Source organism: Eptesicus fuscus, chromosome 3 (genome assembly GCF_027574615.1).
Source record: "Eptesicus fuscus isolate TK198812 chromosome 3, DD_ASM_mEF_20220401, whole genome shotgun sequence".
NCBI lineage: Eukaryota > Metazoa > Chordata > Mammalia > Chiroptera > Vespertilionidae > Eptesicus > Eptesicus fuscus.
Window position 1 is genome coordinate 5,256,276 of NC_072475.1, and position 25,331 is coordinate 5,281,606.

Consider the following 25,331-nt stretch of genomic DNA (forward strand, 5'->3'; position numbering starts at 1 on the left):
TATACATAGTAGAGGCCCGATACATGAAATTTGTACAAGAGTGGGCCTTCCTTCCCCCGGCTGCCGGCACCGGCTTCCCTCTGGCACCCAGGACCTGGGCTTGTCCGGAAGGTGGGCCGGAAGGATGTCCAGTCTAATTAGCACATTATGCTTTTATTATTATAGATTTTTTTTAAACTACATGAGCTTGGAATCAGTGCCTTCCCAGTCAAGCTTTCAGTTCTAGCCAATACTTTGATAGCAGCCTTGAGAGAGACTAAGATAACTCAGCTCAGCTGTGCCTGGACTCCTGACTTACGGAAACTGAGAGGTAATAAATCTGTACTGTTTAGAGCCACCAAGTTTTGGGGTATTTTGTTATGCAGCCATCGATAATGACTACAGTACATCATAGTAACACTGCTGAAAATCCAAGACAAAATGAAAATCTTCATAAGCAGCTGAGGAAAACAATATCTTCAAAGGAACAACAGTAAGAATGATGGCTTTTCAAAAAGCAACAACTAATCAACTAGAACCTCACAGCTAACAAAAATTACTTAAAAAAAAAAAGAGCCCTGGCCAGTGTGGCTTAATTGGCGTCCTCCCTTGCACTGAACAGTTGCTGGTTCGATTCCTGGTCAGAGCACATGCTGGGGTTGCAGGCTCGACCCAGTGGGGGGCATGCAGGAGGCAGCCAATAGATGTTCTGCTCTCACATCAATGTTTTTTTTTCGGGGTGAGGGGGGAGAGATCAACCAAAGGACTTGTGTGCATGCATATGAGCCTAACCAATGGTTAAGTTCAACAGGGGGTTGGGGCATCCATGGGGAGGGGTGTGGGATGGGAATGGGGGGATGAGGACAAATATGTGACACCTTAATCAATAAAGAAATTTTTAAAAAAAAATGTTTTTTTCTCTCTCTCTCTCTGTTCCTCTCTAAAAATCAATAAAAATATTTTTAAAATTAAATTAGAGAAGAAAAGAGAGACCTAGCCAGGTGGCTCAGTTGGTTGGAGTGTCATCCCATGCACCAAAAGGCCAAAGGGTTCAATTCCCAATCAGAGCACATAAACTAGGTTACAGGTTCAATCCCTGGTCAGGGCATGCACAGGAGTCGACTGGTCAATGTTTCTCTCTCTCACCAATGTGTGTTTGTGTTCTTTCTTTCTCTCTCTCTCTCTCTCTCTCTCTCTCTCTCTCTCTCTCTCTCCCCCCCCCGCCCCCCCCCCCACCAATCTCTCTCTCAGATCAATAAAAGCATATCCTCAGGTGAAGATTAGAAAAAAAAAATGTTTTCATAAATACAGACAAAAGGTTTTCAAATCAAAAAAATAAAAGGAAAACTGAAGTAATTGATAATATACCATTATAATAACAAAATAAGTTGTTCAGAGTGAAGAAAAATAATCAGACAAGACACATGAAAAGGAATTTAAAACATCAGAAAAGGTATACAGATGAGCAAGCAAATGAATATTGACTTTAAAACACTAGCAGGCACTAGCCAGTTTGGGTCAGTGGACTGAGCATCTGCCGGAGGGCTGAAGGCTCCCAGGTTTGACTCCTATCAAGGGCCTGTATCTCAGTTGCAGGCTCAATCCTGGCCCTGGTCAGGGCACTTGCCAGAGGCAACCAATCAATGTGTCAACACATCATGTTTCTCTCTCTTGTCTCTCCCCCTCCCTTCCACTCTCTCTAAAAATCAATTGGAAAAAATATCCTCAGGTGAGAATTAACAACAAAATTAATAAAACAATAGCAATAACATCTGGAAAAAATTTTAAACAGGTGAAAGTAAAATATAATAGCTCAAAGGGCAGAAGGGTGACAACAGCTTCTTCCTCTCCAAGAATTCCAACTGACAGTTTTCCAATTAAAAATGTTTTTCTACAATAACCCAACTCAATTCAGTCTTTTAAATATATTTTTTCTTAATTAAAGAAACAGAGTAACCCTAGCTGTTTTGGCTCAGTGTATAGAGCGTGGGCCTGCGGACTGAAGGGACCCGGGTTCGATTCCAGTCAAGGGCACATGCCCAGGTTTCAGGCTCGATCCCCAGTAGGGGGTTTGCAGGAAGCAGCTGATCAATGATTATCTCTCCTCATTGATGTTTCTCTCTCCCCCCCTCTCCCTCTCTGAAATCAATAAAAATATTTAAAAAACAAACAAACAAATGAAACAGGGTAGGCCCTGGCCAGGTAGCTCAGTTGGTTAGAGCGTCATCCCAAGCTTTCAGTTCAATCCCCAGTGAGGATACACACAAGAATCAACCAATGAATCTATAGAATAAAAGCCTAAGCAACTTATGGCAGAATGACCGGTCGCTATGATGCACACTGACCACCTCAATGCAGGAGCTGCCCCCTGGTGGTCAGCGAGCTCCGACAGGAGGAGCCCTGCTCAGCCAGAAGCTGGGTTTCTGGCTGGTGAGCCCAGTTGCCACGGCAAGAGCAGCAGCACTACCAAGCGTCAACAGCAGGCAGGGATGAACGCAAGTGGCATGGCGCCTGGCCCCGATTCAGGCTCCTCCCTGGCCACCTGCCACTTGACGCACTGCTACATCTCCCGAGGATTCCCGAACTGCAAGAGGGATGTCCAACTGCTGGCTTAGGCCCGATCCAAGAGCCGTTCTTTGTGGAAGGCAGTCAGTCTGAACAACTCAGTGACTCAGGTAAGCGCAGGGAACTCAGGGTGAGCCTACCTCTGTGCTTGACTCACCCACTCGATGGTGTTTACAGGACAGACCATGATGGCCCAGGCCGTACATGTGCAGCAGCTGCTGAAACTCAAGCAGCAGGCTGTGCAGCAGCAGAAGGCCATCCAGCCACAAGCCGGCAGTCGGACATTCCCCGAGGGGTCCCAGACTGGGAGAGGGCGCAGGCCAGGCTGAGGGGGACCTTCCCCCCCCTCCCCCGCCCCCAGTGCATGAATTTTGTGCACCAGGCCTCTAGTGCATAAATAAGTAGAACAACAAATCAATGTTTTTCTGTTCTTTCTCCCTCACTCTCTCTAAGGCTGGTGGATGATCTGTTATTCTATTTTTTCTATTTGAAAATTTGATAGCTTATAATAAAATAATATACCTCAAATAGAAACCAAAATAAATATAGCAAACTAGTAATGAATTTGTTTATGGTAGATGAGGATTCATTACATATATATTTGAAATACTTCTTAAAATTTTTTTAAAAGGAGACTTTCATTGGAGAACTAGAAGCTACTCACATACCTTTAACAAAACAATTCTCCTCTAGACAGGAAGCTCATCCTGTTCCACTTAGTGCTGGATGGGGGTGGGGGAGAGGAAGGTAGAGGAGGAAGAGGATACCCACCAGATAGACCAAATCAGCAGGCAATGAGCAATGAATGTCACAGCCACATCACTGCAGTATATCAGACTTTCAATAATCGCAAGCAAAATGTTAAGAAGAGTTTTAAGCAATTCTGACAGCAAAAGCCTAAACGTATATGCCCATTAAAATACGTCTATTTCCAGTAAGTATTCATTACACTTGCTTCAAAATTTAGACAACTTTCTCTTCAGCAGCATCTTTACTCTCAGTCACCTCAACACTTCTGTGCTTCACTGAAAACACTATTATCTCTTACCCACAAGACTCCAGACCAGTCCTTTACACATTTCCTCACATTAAAAACAAATCTCAAAATATCCAACTCAATAAAACAAAAACTCTACCAACATGCAGACTTTTCAGAACTTTCTTGAAAATATTATTTGCTTTTTAATATTCACAACAAAAAATCTCTAGTAAGACAAACATTAAAACTGGCAACTGAAATAAAATCCCTTTATTTTGTGTTAATACGTAAATGGTCATATACAGGTGACAAATCCCCTTGTTTAGTTTTTATCCTTTTTATTTAACTCAGGAATGAAAATCGTGTCCTACAACTTCTGCTTACAAGTATTAGAAATGTGGTAAAAGATTATTCAAGAACTCTTTATTTAGTTGTTCTGCAAATACAAGACGCTGAATACGAAAAAAAAAAAGACGCTGAATACGGCCCGGCAACTAAAGAAATCCTTTGTCCTAACACACAAGTTGACAAAAACTTCTTTCCGGAAAAAGTATACCACTACGGACAAACGAATGGATAAAATCTAATTAAATACTGTGACGGCAACTAAATTAAGCAGACAAAGTATAACAAAGAGAGAACTACAATCTACGTTAATGGTGCTCCCCAAACAGAAACTGCCCAGTTAGAACCTACATTATGTCCAGCAGATGACTAAAAATTCATCAAAATGTATCCGTTTTTTCAGGCATTCAACAAGTGTACAATTGAGAGCAGCAAAACTAATGGAGGCGTGACGTATTCTCACAGCATCAATATTTTTATTTTTATTTTTATTTTTATTACGATGAGGAGGTAAAAGGGAAAAAAAAAAAGCTAAAGAGGAGCATTCCTCCACCTTTTCAGACACCCAAGGTTCTAGCTATTCCTGGGGAACAAGTGGTCTGAGACCTGGGCGGGGCCCAGGGAAGACGACCAATCAGCGCCGGAGTTACCAGTCTGGGTAAGAAGACGGACGGACGGGAGCAGATCGCTGGGAGGCGGGCGCGCCCCCGCGCGCACGCGCGCCCCCGCCTCTCCCCCTCGGCCGCGCACCTGGGGGCCCACCCCGCCGCAAACCGCCCGCCGGGTCGCCCCTGCCGCCGCCCCGCCGCCCCTGGGGGCCCCCTGGGGGCCGTTTCCTACCAAAACAAACACAGCCACCCCAAAACAAAACAAAACCTGCCGCGGGGAGCCCCGCAGCGCCGCAGAACGCCCCGCCGCCCGCCCGCCGAGCGCGGCTTGGACCCTTCGCCCCACGGGCCGGAGCCCCGAAAAGGGGGCGGGGGCTCGGCAACCCCGGACGCAAATGTCAAAAGTCTCACCAATTCCTCGTAGCTCCTGTTGTGCTCGTTGCCCTCCCAGTCCAGCCTCTTCGGCAGCAACTGCAAAGACACGAGATGCAGACGAGTGACCACCACGCGGGTCCGGGTCCGGGGCGGGGGCAGCAGGAGAAGGGCGGTGGGGCGGGGGCGGCGGGCGACCCCGAACTAGGCCGGGGGGGGGGACGGGGGGCACGGGGCGGGGCGCCGCGATGCACAGACCTGGTACTGCTCCAGCTCCTGCACCAGCACCTGCAGCCAACGAGACGCGCAGTTAGAGGGGCGGGGGCCGCACCCCGGTCCACCCCGGCCCACCCGCGCCCTCCTCCCGCGACCCCAGGCGGTGGCGGGGCCGGGACGGGCCGCCGCCGCCGCCGCCGGCGAGGCCCGCGCTCACCTGGGCGGCTCTCCGACACGGGCCGGCCGACAGGTACCGGGCGATGAGGAAGTACAGCTCTGAGGGGAGACGGGGAATCGGGTCAAGAGCGGGCGGCGCGCCGGGAGAGGCGGCCGGGGCAGGGACGCGGGCCGGGCCGCCCGGGGAACCGCGGGTGGAGTGCCTTACCGGACTCGATGAGGGGCACCGGGCGTCGGGCGGGCGAGGACTCCGCCATGGCCGGGCCGGGCGCGGGGCGCGGGGCTAGGCTGGGAGCGAGCGACGGAGCGTGTAGGCCGCGCCGAGGCCTGACCGGGCCGGCGTCCCTCTCCCAGGCGCGCCGCCGCCGCCGCCACCGCCAGCCGTGCGCGCCGCCAGCGACGCCTCCGCGAAGTAGTCCCTCCGCGGAGGAAAAGTAGTCCCCCGAGGGGCGCCGGCGCCCGGGACCCCTGGCGGCCGGGCCCGCCGGGAAGAGCGAGCCTCGCCGCCCAGCCCTCCGTCTCGGCGGGCGCAGGGACGGGAACCCGGTGGGCAAGGGCCCGGCCCGGCAGACAGCGGGGGGGAAGGGTGGCGCGTGGCCGGATCCCTGCGCGCGGTGAGCGGCCGGCGGGCCAGCTGCGCGGGGGGCGGAGGTCGGCGCCCGCGGGGAGGGGGCCGGGCTGGGCGCCGCGGGCAGGGGTGGCGACGCGACAGGTCCTGGCGCCCGGGGCCGAACTGCGCCCCTGCACGCCCGGCCTTCCGGGCTCAGGACGCGAAGCCGGCCCGCCGGGCCCCCCGAAGGGATCTTTCACGGACGGTCATCGGGGGAAGGGGGCCTGTATGCGCCCCCTCTCCCCCACGAAGATCGCTCGCTTCGAAGACGCGAAACCCTAAAATCTCGGAATCGCGCCGCCCGCCAAGAGGAGAAAGGCCCGAGCGGCCTCCGCGGGGAAGGGATGAGGCACGCGGGGCGGCTACGGCGCGGGGGAGGCCCGGGGTCCGCGGACGCCGACCCTCGGGCTTGGAGGGCGCCGCGGGCGTTTGCGGAGAGGCCACGTGGCCACGTGCACGCACGGAAGGTGGACGGAGCCCGAGCCCGCGACCTGGGAAGACCCGCAGGCTGGCGGAAAGCAAGGGTCAAAGAAAATGCAGCCCAGCGCCGAGGATGGAGACCCGGCGAGGCCGGGAAAGCAGCCAGGGCATCGCCTGGGCGGATGGGGACGGGGTGGGAGGAAGCGGCAGCCTCCGCTCCAAGGGAGCAGGCAGGAAACGCGGGGGAACCCTGTGTAACCAGGATTCTCGTGGAAGCCAGGAGTTGAGGCCGGAGCAGTGGACAGGGGCCAGAAAAACTCCTTTGTCATGCTGGGCTGCTGACCCAACCGCATTCACTCCCTGCGCACGTCCAGAGGCCCTGCCTGAGCCCTCAAGTGCAGCAGAGAGAAGACGAACGTCCCTGCCTGTATGGCGTGGGCGTTGTGGTCCCAATTCCTACCCTGTGTGATGCCCTCCAGATACCGGTGGCAGATGTAATGGTCCCCGTCGGACTGGGGGCGGGGACTCCCCCTGGGTCTTGTCCACCTAGGAGATGTGACTTTGAGCACATCACTTCACCTCTGAGCCTCAGCCTGCGTCACCTGTGAACTGTAAAGGGTATGTGTGCCTGCTTCACAGGGCGGTTTGGGTTTCATGGGTTAGTCTGTGTTCGGACCATACAGTAAAGCGCCGTCCACGATCTCTTTTATGATTATTTACACCCAGTAGCAAAAGCTCTTAATGTTTGTGAGCAAACAATCCAAACGCGTCTGGCCAAGGACATCCGTTAATCCGTTCTTTTATCTGTTCAGCAAACACTACCAGGTGATGGAGACAACAAGAGGAAGGAATGAGCCACAGCTGTGCCATCAAAGACTTCAGTGTCTTTTAGGGGAAACAGAAGTTAAGCAGATAATGACGAGATTGAGAGCAGAGGTAGAAGGCAGATCGGCCTGCCTGTGGGAGGCAGGAACGTTAGAGAAGTCTGAGCTTTCCAGAAGTGTGTGTAAAAAGCGACCCCAGCATATGAACAGCAAGGGGCCAAGAGATGAATAATTTCAAGCATAAGGAACTTAAATTTAGTATGACAACTTGGGGTGACTTTAAGGTGTGGATGGGACCCAGTAAGTCAGAAGTTAAAATTGGGAGCAAGTGAAAGGTTCTAAGGTAGTTTTTCATTTCAGGGTTAAAACCGAGAGGCAGGAAAAAGTACTTAGTAGACCCCTGAAATAGGAAACATGTAGATGCATTAAGGTGATAGCTATAAGGAAGGAGGGAGAGGAAGAGACAGGATCAGAAATATGTAGGGGGTTGCCTGGCTCAGTCGTTGAGCATAGATGTGTGGACCAGGAGGTCACAGTTCGATTCCCAGTCGAGGCACCTGTCTGGGTTACAGGCTGGATCCCTGCTGGGGGTGTGCAGGAGGCAGCCAGTCCTGGATGATTCTCTCATCATTGATGTTTCTCTCTATCCCTCTCCCTTCCTCTCTGAAATTAGTTTTTGTTTTTTTTTAAAGAAAAATGTAGGGTGTTGAATCAGGGCAACGAGGTTGGGATAGAATGAGAAGAGTCACAAACATCTCAGTTGGGGGCTCAGTCGGTCCAGGTTGTGTAACAGTGGAGATAGGGCATACAGGCTATAGCGAAATTGTTCAGATAGATAACTACTTAGAACAACTTGATCTTTGAAGTCACAGGCATGTATTCCTGTGGGACGGTCTGATCTGCTACTACAAGATTGTCAAGTTAGCAAGTGACAAAGACAAAAAGAAGGGAGAACTTAAAACTTTCAAAGATTGACCGAGGAATTGCGTATTTCATTATGTAACAATATAATAAAAGTAAAACAAAATTGCCCCCAAAACATGTTATAAAAATGTATATCCCCAGCACTGGTCATGGTCCAAGACTACAGTTGCGGAGTGGGCAGCATGGTAACCAGGACGGGAGAGCAGGAATGATGACGGCTGTTTTCCTTCGCAAGAGCCCTGGTAGTTCCTTTATATCACATTATTTTTATTATCACCCGACATCCATGACAAGTACCGTTCCTAGATTCGAAATAGAGATTTCCGAAGAGGCAGATGTCTTCTCCATTCAACTCTCAAGTGACAGAGACCCAGGTTTGACTCCCTCGTGTGCCAGTGAACAGGAGGGAAGGGGGATTGCGGGGACCTGCCAGAGGTGGTCTCCAAACAAGGTGAGAATGGTGTATGTGTCCCTCACACAACTGAATCCAGGCCATTCCAAATGAACACAGTAAGGTTTGCTTTGGGGTAAATGGAAATAACTTGAATTTCGCCACAGGAAAGCTGTAGCGAAAAGTTGCTTGGTAAGCGAGGGTTAGAAGATCTTAATGAATGGAATAGTGCTGTCTCCCATCTCCACTATAAGGAAACTAAGATGTTTTAGTCCTGAGCCAGCAACCCCTCCCCTGGATAAGCATCACTGATGCTCACACAGCTCTTGGTCAGGTGCCATTAACATGCTCACTTCTCAGCTTCGAAAGCTGGGTCCCAGGGCCCCTCGCCAGGCTGCAAGCCCGGGAGGACAGTACTACCTTAGCCTGAACACAGGCACTGCACAAGTCTCTCTCCCCTCACCCCTTTTCAGCAAGGAGGAAACCAGGACCTGTTTTTTTCTTTTTTAATATATTTTTATTGACTTGGAAAAGGCAGGAAGAGGGAGAGAGAGAGAGAAGTATCAATGATGAGAGAGAATCATGGATCAGCTGCCTCCTGCACGGCCCCAACTGGGGATTGAGCCCACAACCCAGGCATGTGCCCTTGAACCTGGGACCCTTCAGTCTGCAGGCCTACACTCTATCCACTGAGGCAAACCGGCTAAGGACCTGGTTTGGATTCAGTGCTTGTTTTTGGCTTTTCTCAATAATTGTTAAAATGGGGATAGCACCTAACAGGGTGAGTGTTTCTATGTCCTGGACACTGTGCTACACCGTTCACATGTATTCCACAATACCGCACAGTGCCTGAGAGAACTGAAATCAGAAAATTCATGTCAGAAATACATGCATGGTCTCAACACAGGCAACTCCGGTTAGATGTTCTCTTTTTGTTGTTATTTTCATTTTAAAGATGAGGAAATGGGCTCAGAACATCTAAGAAGCTGTCTCAGGATGAAAAACCTCTAAAAAATACAAAAGGAGAATTCACTGGGGTGTTCCAAGTCAGCGCAAACGCATTACGTGTGAACAGTGTGTCTGGCAAACGGTGAGCAATCCAGTCTGTTTCCAACGGTTCACCTAGGAGAGCGGTCAAAAGCGAGGACTGGCCGAGGCCGGTTTGGCTCAGTGGATAGAGCGTGGGCCTGCAGACTGAGGGGTCCCGGGTTCGATTCCGGTCAAGGGCATGTACCTTGGTTGCGGGCACATCCCCAGTGGGGAGTGTGCGGAAGGCGGCTGAATCAGTGTTTCTCTCTCATCAATGTTTCTAACTATCCCTCTTCCTCTCCCTTCCTCTCTGTAAAAACTCAATAAAATATATTTTTTTTTAAAAAAAAGCGAGGACTGGTGAGTAGGTAGATTGGGGTCAGTTTTGTAAGCGTTTTAAAAATAAACGAGCAGTGGAGAGTATGCAAAGAGCGCGATCCACAAAATTCAAATTCTAACATCGGTGTGCAAATGCAAATGGAGGTGAACTGAATTGAGGTTCACTCGGCAGGTGGTGCCCACCCATGCACAGTGCAGCAGCGTTCTGAGGGACATAGAAGAGTAGATGACGCTGGAACGATGTCTGGGTTACAGGCTGGGTCAGGACATGGAGGTGAAATCCAAACTGCATCAGGACGCGGAGGTGAAATCCAGGGCACACGAAACCTGCCTCCTCCCATCCGTTCAACAAGCGATGTATCGAAAGCCTTCTGAGTGTAACACTGACTTCGGTCAGATAAATCCCCTCGGAAGGGACCGTTCCCACCAGGAGAGATCTCCAGAGGACTTGGAAAGAAAAGACTCCTCCGGGTTTTTAAGCCCTCAAGTGGCTGGTAGAAGACCTTGAGGCTCATATCCGAGGGCCCCCCCCCCTCCTCCTCCTGGCCATGTTATCTTTCCTCAGGACCTTTTCTCCCCTTGAACCCAACCAGCTGTCCCCTTAATGCTACCTGACCCCGCCTCTCTCAGCAAATTGTTTCCACATTTATCTCTTCCCCCGGAGCGCTGGCCTCGCCCGGGCACAGCCTCTGTCCCTGCGTGCTCCCCGCGGCAGCCGGTGGCCCCTGTCCGTCTCCAGGTCCCACCAGCTGTTCCTCCGCCGTGTTTCTCACCAGCTGGAGGACTCCGTGGGGTGGACGAGACCGTGGGGACGTGGGAGCTGGACTCCGAACGTGTCTGCGTCTGAGCACCACGCACTCGTTGACCAAACTCTGTGGCTCTGGTTTTGGTTTTTATTCATAATTGTTGAAATGGGGATAACAACTGATCTAGTGCGTGTTTCTATATCCTGGACACCGTGCTAAGCCACGTGTGTTATTTAATCCTCCTGAGAGGGCTGGAATACGTGGACTGTCTGTGCGCACGTCTGGAGAGGATGCCTATGGCATTATTGGAGCAATACCTAGCTCTCAACACGATGCTGTTACATAAAAAGGATTCTTTTTCTCTCCGTTCCCCCAGTCCCCAAAGAGCCTCCTCAAAGAGCCCCTGGATTCCTTACCCTTTTCTTTTTAACATGTACTTTTTTATTGATCTCAGAGGAAGGGAGAGAGAGACAGAGAGAGATAGAAACAATCAGCAGTTGGCTGCCTCCTGCACTGGGGATCAAGCCCGCAACCCAGGCACGTGCCCTGACAGAACTGAACCGTAACCTCCCGGTTCATAGGTCGATGCTCAACCCCTGAGCTACTCCGGGCCAGGCCCTACCCTTTCTTTTAATCTTATCACTTTTAAATTTCCTTAAGTACCACTTAACATATTCCCCGTCCAATCCTTTCTAGTTCCCTATCACCTGATTGATCCCCCACCCCTGGCTTTGTTTGGGAAGCTGTGCTCCCCTGCTGCGTCCCCAGCCCCGGCCCTAGGCTGCGGCTCTCTGCCCTCGGGCTTCACCCAGCAGGAGACGAGTGGGTGAGAGGGCGGTGAGGGTGGGTTTCTATGCCCTCCCCCTCCTCTCCTGCCAAGCCGCAGACAGATTCCTGGGGCCGCTGACCCTCCACTGACGGCCGCAGTGCTTGAGGGCAGCCCTCTCTCTACACAAACCGTCTCCGGGTTTTAGCGCCCCTTCCTCCCTGGTCCTTCAGGACCTGGGCTTCTCTGCGGAGTCAGCTGGGGGCACTCCTGGCTGGTTTCACTGCCCACACCCATCATTAGCTCTCCTCAGCTATCCCAATGGATTGTGCCTTGTTTTCTCCCAGAACTCTGATGCGTACTCCAGCTCTCCACGAACACACCGACATGCCCTCGTGACTGTCCAGAACACACACACACACACACACACACACACACACACACACACACACACCGCCTCCAGTTCTCTGCCCTCTGCTCTCTTCCTTGTCCTCTAGCTTGAAAGGACCCGCCTAGATCCCTAAACGACTTCCTTCACAGAATCTTTCCTAAGTCATTTTGGCCCTTGTTGGTCTCTTGTCAACAATCTTAGACTCGCCTCCCTTGTAATAATCACACGTGGGGTCCATCAGGAAGCCCGGATGAGCCCCCACCTTCAAAACACATCTGGAACCTAAGCAATTCTCCCCCTGGATGAGCACCCAACCTCCCAAGTGTCTTCCTGCTTCTGTCTTCACCTCAACGGGGTGCGGAGGTCCTGTGAAAACCGAAGACAGACCTGCCCTCTCCCAGAACCCGCCATGGCTCCCATCTGACCCAGAGAAGCCCCAGTCCTACCGGCCGGACGAGCTGGCCTCCTGAGTACCTCCCCGACCTCTGGCCCCTCCTCTCATCCTGCTGCGGCCACACTGGCTGCCCGGATGGTCCCGACGAGCCAGGCATTTGCTGCCTCAGGCCTTTGTACTTAACAGGGTTTTTGTTTTTGCAGGAACACTTCCCTAGAACACTCACTGGCCCCGATGTTGCATTGTCATGGAGACCTTTCCTGGTTACCCAAAATACTGCACCTAAAAGTCAAGCTTGCCCTCACTGGGTGCCTCACCCCCCTTTCTGTTTCCTGCCCCCTTTTCTCCACAGCACCTCTGACCTCCTAACCTGCTTTACGTCTGCCTGTCATTTTGGCCTCGGGCCTGGCTCCTCCCAGTCTGGAGGCAGGCGAGGTTTCTATCTGTTTCCCTCTGTGATGTGTCTCTGGAGCTACAGTGACTTGGTAGGTGCACAATAAATATGTGTTGGGTGTTCATTAAAGATGCCTCGACCAGACAGGCCCTCAAATATGAGACAGTTGTGCTCTCAACAGTCACTCAGAAACCTTTTGGTTGGTGCGGTGGTGCCGTGTGAGAACCGCCCAGAAAACCTGATGGCCGGGCACCAGGCAGGTTCGGGGCTGCCCTGCACACAGGCCGGCAGGGGTGGACCTTGGGCCAGGAGCGCCTGTCCCTCTTCCCAGCTTTGTCCTCGGGGGCCCTGGACGACGGGCTTCTCAAAGGAGGGAGGAAAGAGCGGGTCCAGGCACAGGAACGGAGCTGCTTTGGGGAGGGAAAATCTGTCATGCCTTTCCCATGTGGCCTCTACCTTCTCCCTGGCCACCCAGAGTCCCCGTCACCCCCACGCCAGCCCACTTCATCCCAACTCCGTCCTGAGCCCCACAGAAGGGCAGAGTCCTGGCTCCCAGCTGCTCCTCCAGCACCCGCAGCCGGTGGTTTCCTCGGGGCCTCACTGAGGGCAAAGACCAAGAAAACCGGCCTCACCTGCTCACAGCTGAGCCTCCGGGGCTTCTGGCGGTGGGGCGGTGGGGGGTGGGGGGGGGGGGAACCCCAGCAGGCCTAGAGGAAGCCTGCGAGGGGGAAAGGACTGGGCGGAGAGACGGGGAAGGGACTGAGCAGGGCTGCTGGGTCACCTCCCTGGACATTCCCTTCCGACTGTCTAGCCCAGTGGTCGGCAAACTCATTAGTCAACAGAGCCAAATACCAACAGTACAACGATTGAAATTTCTTTGGAGAGCCACATTTTTTCAACTTAAACTTCTTCTAAGGCCACTTCTTCAAAATAGACTCGCCCAGGCCGTGGTATTTTGTGGAAGAGCCACACTCAAGGGGCCAAAGAGCCGTGTGTGGCTCGTGAGCCGCAGTTTGCCGACCACTGGTCTAGACCATGGCTCAGTGTGCGCTGGGGCCCGAGGCCAGGCCTTCCCATCCTCTGCGAGGACGTTTGACACCTGGACTGCGACCTGGAGAACGCCACCAGGCCCCTCTTTGTTCCTATGGACAAGGCTGGCCTGGACCCACAGTCGAACGTGATATAAACCTAATTTTATTTTATTTTTTTGAAGAAGAGGTTCCTTTTTTTTTTTAATTCTCATCTCAGGATATTTTTCCATTGAGTTTTTTTGTTTGTTTTGTTTGTTTGTTTTTGTTTTTAGAGAGAAAGAAAGACAGAGAGAAATATCCATGTGAGAGAAAAAACATCGATTGGTTGCCTCCTGCACGCGCCCCAACCAGGGCCCAGGTCGGGGAGGAGCCTGCAACCAGGGTACGTGCCCTTGACCGGAATCGAACCCGGGACCCTTGGATCCACAGGCCAACACTCTATCCACTGAGCCAAACCAGCATGGGCATAAACTTACTTTTAAAATAGTAAAGTCTCAGAAGGTAAACCTTCTGAGGAGTATTGGTAATAGGAGTATTGGTAATGAGTTTAAGATGATTTTTTGGCTCCAGACTCCAGAATTCCCAATCTTCTCAAGCAGCCACTTTCTCCCTCAAGGTCACTGAGGCAAGTACCTGCTTGGGGGACTTTGGCTGTAGGGGGCACTTTATCTACCCCCGCCCGGCCCTGGTGAGCTGGGCCCGAGGGCACGGAGAACTACAGGGCGGGCAAAAGGAGCTTACTTCTTTCCAATGGGAAATAATGCAGTAACTAGTACGTGATAATACAAGAACAAACTGTTCACATACTCACGGCTGTAAACCTTTCTGCCCCGCCCTGCATTTGTTCGGGACACGCAGTATTGGGAGACCAAGACAGAGCAGCCCAGAAGTGCCAGGCGGGGCTGGGAACCAGGCTCCCAGGAGCCAGAGTGCACACCCAGGCCGGGAGAGGCCAGGAGAGGCCCGCCCCTGCCAAAGCTGGGACTCCTGGCCATGGCTTTTGTGACCAGCAGATCTTTCAGCCACACGAGGGCGGAACACTTCCCCCAGAGGAAGAACGGGGCTCTGCCTGGGTGAGACACGGGTGGGTTTGTTTGCAACAGGCCTCCCAGACAGCAGCCACAGCGTGCTGCCAGCCCGAGGACTCACGCTGCTGGTACTTGTACGGGGATGAAACAAATGAACGCAATCGTGGCCAGTGCCAGAGTCCTCACTAAGTGGGTATGAACTGGACACCTAATGGGTCCGGCTGCCTGTCACTACTTGAGCCCGTTAAGCTGAGACAGGGTTGAACCATGTATGAGCGTTTATTCCAGTCCTGCCGGCAGCATGGATAGCAGCAGGTCGTCCGTGAAAATCTGCTCTGCACCCCCCCCCCCCCCCACATAAGCCAGCTGCTTAAGTGGGGCAGAAGGACAAAGATTACATGGGGAAATGGGCAAAAGGAATAAGGATGGGTGTTCCCCACCCCCAGTGGGTGGGGGCTGATTAACCAGAGGAATTTATATGCATATATGCATAGCCCTTGACACAGACAATAGTATGGTGAAGGCCTGGGAGGGGTGGGTGTGGGGTGGAGGGGGTCAATGGGAAAGAAACACAAAGGGGACATCTGTAATACTTTCTTTTAAAAAATTTTTTTAAAATATATTTTTATTGATTTAAGAGAGGAAGGGAGAGGGAGAGAGAGATGGAAGCATCAATGATGAGAGAGAATCACTGATTGGCTGCCTCCTACATGCCCCCCACTGGGGACCGAGCCCACAGCCTGGGCATATGCCCTTGACTGGAATCGAAACCAGGACCCTTCAGTCTGCAGGCCAACGCTCTATCCACTGAGCCAAACCAGCTAGGGCTAAAAATATTTTTATTGATTTCAGAAAGGAAGTGAGAGGGAGGGAGAGAAACATCAATGATGAGAGAGTCACTGCAGCTCCACAGCTTCGCAGCTCCGCATTGAGCATCTGCCCCCTGGTGGTCAGTGTGCGTCATAGCTACTGGTTGGACAGTTGCTTAGCATTTTATATGTATAGATAACTATAGCTAGTCTATATTATTCTATTTCTACCCCTAACAGGTATATTCATTACAATTTTGTGAATAGATTCATTTTCCATAACAACTAAAAGATATGATTTCCTACAAAAAGCCTATAAGACAAGCTTTGCTAATATCAAACCTTGCAAAGTCTACACATTCCACAGAATCTATCTATATAAAACCCTATTATGCAAATCGACTGAACAGTGGAATGACTAATTGTTATGATGTGCACTGAACACCAGGGGGCAGATGCTAAATGCAGGAGCTGCCCCCAGCCTGCAGGCCCTGACAGGTGGTGGGAGCAGGGAGCGGGGCTGGTGAGCAGCCAGCCAAGGTGGATGCAAACAGGGGCCCCTGATTGTCCCGCCAGTCGCCCTACAGATCATCCCTGATCGCCGGCCAGGCCTAGGGACCCTACTCATGCACGAATTCCGTGCACCGTGCCTCTAGTTTAATTACAAAGGCTTTTCAGAGAGCAGAATATGACAGGTGAATGTCTTGCTCTTTGCAGTAAATAATTCAGAAGCTCAATTTCATGAAGGCAAAGATATATAATATGTATAGATTTATCTTGAACCAGATCTGGTCCCACAAGGCTAAACCTTCCTAATTACTAGTAGTAACTTGGGGATTACTGAGCTGTAAGTTACCCCGCTTTTTGTCTTTTTTTTTTTTTTTTTTGTATAGCAAAGGTGGAAATTTATTGAAGAACAAGTACAGACTCCCACGTGGGGAAGGGGAAAGAATCTCACAGCACAGACTCCCATGTGGGGAGGGGGAAAGAGTCCCTCTTTTGTCTTTATTTAAAAAAAAAAAAAAAGAGTAATGACCAGCCCACCACTCTGAATTCTCCACACTCTCACAACTTCTCAAAGATTCTGATTGCATGGTTGCCCGGGGATGGACCCTGGGCAAGGAGCTCACTTGCTTAGAGCCTCGTCCTGATATGCCAAGGTTGTGGGTTTGGGTTCAATTCCCAGTCAGAGCACATACAAGAATTAACCAATGAATGCACAAATAAGTGAACAACGAATCCTTGTTTCTCTCTCTCTCTCTCCCTCCCTCCTTTCCTCTCTCTCTCTTAAAAAAATATCAGTAAGCCTGGCCAATGTGACTCAGTGGTTGAGCAACAACCTACGAGCCAGGAGGTCACTGTTTGATTCCTGGTCAGGGCACATGCCTGGGTTATAGGCTCAATCTCCAGTGTGTGGCATGCAGGAGGCAGCCAATCAGTGATTCTCTCTCATAATTGATGTTTCTATCTCTCTCTCCCTCTCCCTCCCTCTCTGAAATCAATAAAAATATATTTTTAAAAGATCAATTAAAAATTAAAAATATTTTTTAAATAATATAATAAAAATATATTTTTTAAAAAAGAGATGGTGCTGGGTTGACCTGTAGGTAGAGTGTCCTCAGTGAAAAGAGCACAGATGTGAACTCTGAGCTGCCTGCTGCTCCCCGTCAGCATGGCTTCCCAGAGCCTCTCAGGTTCCCCCTAAGAACCCACGACCAGCAGATCCCACTGGGTGGGAAAAGCTCCTGTTTTGCATGCTTCTGGTCTGTTTGTTTGGTTTTTTAAAATATATATTTATTGATTTCGGAGAGGAAGGGACATAGATAGAAACATCAATGATGAGAATCATTGATCAGCTGTCTCCTGCATGGCCCCTACTGGGGATCCAGCCCACAACCCCGACCGGAATTGAACCCGGGACCCTTCAGTCCACAGGCTGATGCTCTATCCACTGAGCCGAACTGGCCAGGGCTGTTTGTTTTTTAACCTTCTGATCCTCTTTCCCACCCAACACTTCCACAGGCTTAATTGTCCTGCCACCAAGTACAAAACGCCTCGGTATTTTCTGAGTACATCCTGTACGTTTTAACCCACGCTCGGTGTGCCCTTTAACACACCATTTTGACCCAAGGGACCTATGTCATAACCTGAAACAAAACAGATCATTACAATGACATCATTTTTAAAATATGCCATATCATGTGATCCCTCAGCCTCATTCCAGGACTGAGCTTCACTCCAGCCCCCATGGGGCATGCTTGGGGGAAGGGGTGGAATAACAGGGTCGGGGGGTTGGGTCAGGTTCAGGCATGGGAGGGCTGCCTATGAAGCGGACAGTGGTTTGCACAGGACCTGCTAAGGCTGGATGCACCCAAACCCCATGCCTCAGCATTCCCACTTCGCAGGTTACGCACGGCATATGTGCACACATGTGTCTATTAAAAGGCATATGCAAATATGTTCACCGCAGAACCCCTTATAATAATCCCACGCCGGATATCATTGCATGCCCACCAACTGTAGAATGGATGGATAAGTGGGGGTTTATTCACAATACTGGTGAGCTAGACAACAGTGTGAATGAGTCCTGGCTGGTGTGGCTCAGTTGGTTGGAGTGTCATCCCTTGTACCAAAAGGTTGCCGGCTCCATCCCCAGTGGGAGCGAATATAGGAGGCAACCGATCCATGTTACTCTCATACATCAGTGTTCCTCTCTCTCTCTCTTTTTCCCCCCCGTCTCCCTCCCCTACCCCTTTAAAATCAGTGTGAGGATTTTAAAAAGTGGGAATGAATGTACAACATAACTCACAAACATAAGGCTTGAGCAAAAGAAGTCAGACACCAAAGCTGACATTCTGTGTGGTTCCATGGAAGTGCAGTTCCAAACCAGGCAAGGGTGCCCATCGTGGGTGCCTGTGGGGTGTGGATAGTGACTGGAGGGACACTTCTGGAGTTCTGGCATCTTCTCTTTCTTAATCTGGGATATACACGTCATCTGGTGAAACACTCATTGAGCCATATCTATGACTTAGGCATTTTCCTAACTATATGGTATACTTTGAAAAAAGTTTACTTTATTTTATTTTATTTTTTTAAATATATTTTTTATTTATTTTTTACAGAGAGGAAGGGAGAGGGACAGAGAGCCAGAAACATCGATGAGAGAGAAACATCGAACAGCTGCCTCCTGCACACCTCCTACTGGGGATGTGCCTGCAACCAAGGTACATGCCCTTGACAGGAATCGAACCCGGGACCCTTCAGTCCACAGGCCGACACTCTATCCACTGAGCCAAACCAGTTAGGGCACTTTATTTTTTTTTTAATTTAATAAATCTTTATTGTTCAGATTATTACAATTGTTCCTCTTTTTTCCCCCCACAGCTCCCCTCCTCCCGGTTCCCACACCACCCTCTGCCCTTGCTCCCCCCTACCCACTGTCCTCATCCATAGGTGTACGACTTTTGTCCAGTCTCTTCCCGCACCCCCACACCCCTTTCCCCCCGAGAATTGTCAGTCCACTCCCTTTCTATGCCCCTGATTCTATTATATTCACCAGTTTATTCTGTTCATCAGATTTTTTATTCACTTGATTTTTTAGATTCACTCGTTGATAGATATGTATTTGTTGTTCATAATTTTTATTTTACCTTTTACTTCTTTTTTTTTCATACCTTTTACTTCTTCTGCCACTTCTTAAAGAATACCTTTCAGCATTTCATATAATACTGGTTTGGCAGTGATGAACTCCTGTAGCTTTTTCTTATCTGTGAAGCTCTTTATCTGACCTTCAATTCTGAATGATAGCTTTGCTGGGTAGAGTAGTCTTGGTTGTAGGTTCTTGCTATTCATCACTTTGAATATTTCTTTTCACTCCCATCTGGCATGCATAGTTTCTGTTGAGAAATCAGCTGACAATCATATGGGTGCTCCCTTGTAGGTAATTAACTGTTTTTCTCTTGCTGCTTTTAATATTCTCTCTTTGTCTTTTGCTCCTGGCATTTTAATTATGATGTGTCTTGGTGTGGTCCTCTTTGGATTCCTTCTGTTTGGGGTTCTGTGCACTTCCTGGACTTGTAAGTCTATTTCTTTCACCAGGTGGGGGAAGTTTTCAGTCATTATTTCCTCAAATAGGTTTTCAGTATCTTGCTCTCTCTCTTCTTCTGGCATCCCCATAATTCGGATGTTGGTACGCTTGAAGTTGTCCCAGAGGCTTCTTACACTATCTTGATATTTTTGGATTCTTTTTTCTTTTTGCTTTTCTGGTTGAGTGTTTTTGCTTCTTTGTCATTCAAATTTTTGACTTGATTCTTGTGATCCTCTAGTCTGCTGTTAGATCTCTGTATAATATTTTTTATTTCAGTCAGTGTATGCTTAATTTCTAGTTGGTCCTTTTTCATATACTTGAGGGTCTCGCTAAATTTATCGGCCTTTTCTAGAAAATTCTTGAAAAACCTTATAACCATGGTTTTGAACTCTATATCCAGTTGTTTACTTTCCTCCATTTCTTTCATTTGTGATCTGTTTCTTTGTCTCTGCATTTTGGCTGCTTCCCTGAATTGATAGAGTGGCTTTGTGTGCTAGGTGTCCTATAGGGCCCAGTGGCTCAGCCTCCCCAGTTACCTGAGGTGGACACTCTTGGTGCACCCCTTTGTGGGCTGTGTGCACAGTCTTGTTGTAGTTAAGCCTTGATTGTTGTTGGTATCACTGGGAGGAATTGACCTCCAGGCCAATTGGCTGTGAGGATCAGCTGTGTCTATGCTGGGAAAACTTCTGTGCTGGAAACACCCTTATGAGACAAGACCTGCAAAAGCCTCTGTGCTCAGCTTGGATGGGGCGGAGTCTCAGAGTGGAGCAGACAGAATTGGTTTCCCATCAGCCCTGCCCTAATAGGCCCCTGTGTCTCAGTGTCCCGTGGTAATCTCTGTAAGCACCTCTGAGAGAAAGCCACCCTTGAGGTTTGCCCACTGCCAGACAGTCCAGTTTCTCCCCAAATGAGTCTTGGTCCCCAGAGTCTTGCCCAGAACTGGAGTTCAGTGCAGTCAGGAGCTTTTGTCTCCCTCCCGCTTGAGAAAGCCAGCTGCGTACTCAGTTGCCTGCCCTCTCCGAGCATGTGCCTCGGTACCTCTGCCTTCCATAGTTCCTCTGAGTCTCAGTCTGCTTTTCTCTTTCCTGACAGTCCAGTTTCACCCCCTATGAGTCTTGGTCCCCAGAGTCTCTCCCGGAACTGGAGTTCAGCGCAGTCGGGAGCTTTTGTCTCCCTCCCACTTGAGAAAGCCAGCCGCGCACTCAGTTCCCAGTCCTCTCTGCGTGTGTCTCAGTACCTCTGCCTCCTGCAGCTCCTCTGAGTCTCAGTGTGCTTTTCTCTTTCCTTCTAGTTGTAGAATTTCCACTCTGCCAGCCTTCCTGTGGTTCTGGATGATGTCCGTTTTGTCTTTTAGATGTAGTTTTGAAATTGTTGTGTGAAGCAGCAGTTTAGGTGTCTAACTATGCTGCCATCTTGGTTTCCTCTCGAAAAAAGTTTACCTTAAAAGAAAAGAGACAGCCCTTGGTGGATGGCTCAGCTGGTTGGGTGTACGTTCAATTCTCAGTCAAAGCACATACGTAGATTGTGAGTTCAATTCCCAGTTGGGGCGCTTATGGGAGACAGCTAATCGCTGTTTCTCTCTCACATCAATGTTTCTGTGTTTCTCTCTCACTTCCATCCCCTCCCTCCCCCACTGCCTCTCAAAAATAAATTCATTTTGAAACAGGAATTTTTAGGGGTGAAAAAGACAGGTTTAGGAAATTTTAGAAGAGGACCATGGAAGAAGCACAGGGCTGCAGGGCAGCAGAAGGGATATTTCCATAGAACAGGGAAGCTGAAAAGCTGCAACAGGTACATTTCCATAGAATGAGGGAGCTGGGCCGAAACCAGTTTGGCTCAGTGGATAGAGCGTCTGCCTGCGGACTGAAAGGTCCCAGGTTTGATTCCGGTCAAGGGCATGTACCTTGGTTGTGGGCACATCCCCAGTAGGGGTTGTGCGGGAGGCAGCTGATGGATGTTTCTAACTCTCTATCCCTCTCTCTTCCTCTCTGTAAAAAATCAACAAAATATATTAAAAAAAAAAAAAAGGAATGAGGGAGGTGGGAACAGCAGGTCTATATTTACAAAATAAAGGGAATGACGCCCTTCATCCAGAAGGAGAAGAAGAAAACCCAGAGGGAATAGGAAAACAATAAGGAAGGAGGGGAGGAAAAACCTCACCTGTCCCAGGTGAGGTTCGACCTTTGAGCTCAGGAGTTACCATAGTAACCGGTCAGGGAATAGTGACCAATCAGAGGTGACATCAAGGCACAAAGGTCTGCAGCCTTTATAAATCATAAGCAAAGGAACTCAGTGGGACTCTTTCCCCCTCCCCACGTGGGAGTCTGGACTTGTTCTTTAATAAATTTCCACCTTTGCTATTATGCTATTATCACTTTCTGTCCGTGGATTCATTCTTCCACTCCTGCGGACAAAGAATCCGGGACATCCTGACCAGTCCAAAAATTCTGCTTCAATGAAGAGAGAGAGAGAGAGACAGAGAGAGAGAGAGAGAGAGAGAGAGAGAGAGAGAGAGAAGGAAAAATTCTACAGTGCCTGTGGTAGTCAGAATAATGGCTACCCCAAAATGTCCACATCCTAATTCCCAGAATTTGTAAATATATTCTATTATATGGCAAAAAGGACTTGGTATGTGATTTAGTTAAGGGTCTCAAGATTATCTAAGTGGGCCTAATGTCATCACAGGGTCCTTAGAGGAAGAAGCAGGTTCCAGAAACATTTCTACGCGAAGGAAGGCCGTCCAGCGAGGAAAGTGGGCGGCTTCTGGAAGCTGGAAGGGGAATAAACAGACCCTCCCCTAGCGCCTCCAGGGAGACAGCCCTGCTGGCTCCTTGATTATGACCCACTGACACCCATTTTAGACTTCTGACCTCCTCCACTGTGAAATCCTAAACGTGGGTCAAGCCACTAAGTTGGTGGTGATTTGTTACAGCAGCAAGAGGTGCCAGAAACAACTTCCTTCTTCGCTTAATTAGATGCTTCTCGGAATAAGTTCAGATGTGACTCCAAGCTATTTAAATATGAATGATCAAAGTTAGTTCCGTGAGGCCACCTACATTCCTTCTTAAAGTTCTGGCTTCTAGCAATAATTGGAGTTCAACCACAGAAGCAGATCCCGGGGTCTATGACAAGGAGCTGACCTGCAGGTGTGGGAGGAGCTGACCTGCAGGTGTGGAAGCTGGTTAAGCCGTCTCTGTGTCTCTTGGAGGCTGATGTCTTCCTTTCTGATGCTGGAGCCTGAAGCCCTGGGGCAGGCAGCAGGGAGAGCACGTGGGGTGATGGAGGACAGGCTGGAATCCACAGGACAGACCTGAGTCCTTTGAGGATGGCAGTGTCCTGTGAGAGAAGGTGACACCCTTTGTCAAAGAGCTAAGTCACAGCTGGAGAATTGGGTAAAAGAGTAGCTCTGGAGAGGCTGGGTGGGCAGGTCAACTACGTGGTTGCATGTGAACGCCAACAGCTCCTGGGTGCCCTGCGTGGGCCTGCGGAGTGTAACAGCCCACGTGGCTCTGGCTCCACGCCCGCCTCCCCATCTGCTGCTGCTGCATGGCTTTTGGAACCCACTCTGCGAGGAACTCAGAGAGGAGAATGCTGGGAAGCGCGGCTCAGCTCACCAACTCGGCCCATTTCACAGCTACCACGTGGCTGCACCCTGATTAGCTGGCATCCCTGGGGGAAAATTCCTTCACTCCATCTGCACAATGTAAACAATAATAATGACCCATGGATGGGATTTGTGGACAAAAAGGGGCCACATGCTAACCTGAGTCGTACAGGGAAGGCCTGCATGGCAGCTTTGCAAACTCAGAGACCTAAAGTAACCACAAAGGATGGTCAGAAATTAAAGCTTTTTTAAACTACTAGTAAAAGCAGTTAGTCATGTCCCAGGCCGGTATCTTCCCTGACAAAGGTCAATCTTTACCTTGATTAAGTCTGTCTATTGTCTTTTGCATCTATGATAAAATCCTTTGGAATGTCAGGGTAATTCCCCTTTTTTCCAGACCCCACAGGGCACAACTAGGACGGAGACCATAAATCCTCTCATTGTTGTACCCTGATCATTGTTGACTATTAACTATCCTGTACACACCTTTGTAAAAGATGTATGTGTCGATCATCTTACTTTTAATCCAATTCCAGAGGTTTCTCCCCCAACTCCACTATCTTTCTCCCACCTCCTCTTTCGATTGTAATGTATAAAATAAGGTGCAAAACTGCCATTCTCCGGAGCATAGTCTCAATCCCTTGAAATTCTGTTTCCTGCCATTTGTCGACAGTTTGGCTCAAATAAAATCACAAAAATTCTTCACAGGTTTGAATGTTTCTTATGCTAACAAATTATGTGAAATAATAGAAGTTCTAGGTTCCATGTCTAGACTATAAGATACTCAAATTTTTTAATTAGTTCATTGATCCCACTACTAACTTAGATGCTCAAAGAATGTGCTTTTTGTTTAAATGTGTCACTCAGAAAGATAATTAGTTCTTTAAAATGATAAAAGACATCTATTACATGCAAGTGAATACAGTATTTTTTAAAAAATATTTTTATTGATTTCAGAGAGGAAGGGAGAGGAAGAGAGACAGAAACATCAATGATGAGAAAATCATTGATTGGCTGCCTCCTGCAGGCCCCACACTGGGGATTGAGCCCACAACCTAGGCATGTGCCCTGACTGGGAATCAAACCATGACCTCCTGGTTCATAGGTCAACCCTCAACCACTGAGCCATACCAACCAGACTAAAGTATTTTATTATTATTTTTTAAATGAAATTATCTTTTTAAATTATTGATTTTTTACAGAGAGGAAGGGGAGAGGGATAGAGAGTTAGAAACATGGATGAGAGAGAAACATCAATCAGCTGCCTCCTGCACACCCCCTACTGGGGATGTGCCCACAACCAAGGTACATGCCCTTGACTGGAATCGAACCTGGGACCCTTCAGGCCGATGCTCTAGCCACTGAGCCAAACTGGTTAGGGCTAGGCTAAAGTATTTTATACTAAACCAGAGGCCCAGTGCACTGATTCGTGCACCAGTGGGGTCCCTCAGCCTGGCCTGCGCTCTCTCGCAATCCAGTACCCCTCAGGGGATGTTGGTCTGCTAGTTTCAGCCTGATCCTGAAATGGCAGGATCAGGCTGAAACTAGCAGTCCAACATCCCCCGAGGGATGTAGTAGTGCATGAAGTAGCTGGGGAGGAGCCAGAGCCCGGGCTGGGCACCACACCACTCCCGCTCATCCCCGCTGTGCTGCGCCCGCCACCTCTTGGTAGCGCTGCCATGGTGGCAGGAGAGGCTTGCGCAGCCACAGCTGCACTCGCCAGCCCTGAGCCCGGCATCTGGCGCCCATTGGTCAGCTGAGTGGCGCTCCCGCTGTGGGAATGCACTGACCACCAGAGGACAGCTCCTGCATGAGCGTCTGCCCCCTGGTGGTCAGTGTGTGTCATAGCAACTGATTGTTTGGTCACTTAGGCTATTATATATATATATATATATAGACTAGAGGCCCGGTGCACAGATTTGTGCACTGGTGGGGTTCCTCGGCCTGACCTGCAGGGATCAGGCTGAAACTGGCTCTCCGATATCCCCCAAGGGGTCCCGAATTTCCAAAAGGTGCAGGCCAGACTGGGGACTTCACTGGAGCATGATTAGGGCTGGGGAGGGTCCATGGGAGGGCTCCAGGGTGTGTTCAGCCCATCTCACCCAGTCCCGATTGGCTGGACCCCAGAAGCAAGCTAACCTACTGGTCGGAGTGTCTGCCCCCTGGTTATCAGTGTGCATCATAGCAACTGGTCGAATGGTCAGACACTTAGCATATTAGGCTTTCATTATATAGGACTAGAGGCTTGGTGCATGAAATTCATGCAGGGGGGTGTGTCCCTCAGCTCAGCCTGCACCCTCTCC

The 25,331-nt window shown here is 49.9% G+C and overlaps 1 protein-coding gene across 2 annotated transcripts in view; it reads right to left on the minus strand.

The window, feature by feature from the left end:
- BRWD1 (bromodomain and WD repeat domain containing 1) overlaps positions 1-5,838 on the minus strand; it is a 91,982-nt gene extending 86,144 nt beyond the window's left edge. For both annotated transcript variants that reach the window (XM_054713550.1, XM_054713551.1), the window contains exons 1-4: positions 5,450-5,838; positions 5,282-5,340; positions 5,107-5,136; positions 4,888-4,947 (exon numbers count right to left, since the gene is read on the minus strand). In XM_054713550.1, the coding sequence (XP_054569525.1) occupies positions 4,888-4,947; positions 5,107-5,136; positions 5,282-5,340; positions 5,450-5,498 (198 nt within the window). In that variant the 5' untranslated portion in view covers positions 5,499-5,838. The remainder of the gene's footprint in view (positions 1-4,887; positions 4,948-5,106; positions 5,137-5,281; positions 5,341-5,449) is intronic.
- Between the last annotated feature and the right edge of the window lie 19,493 nt (positions 5,839-25,331).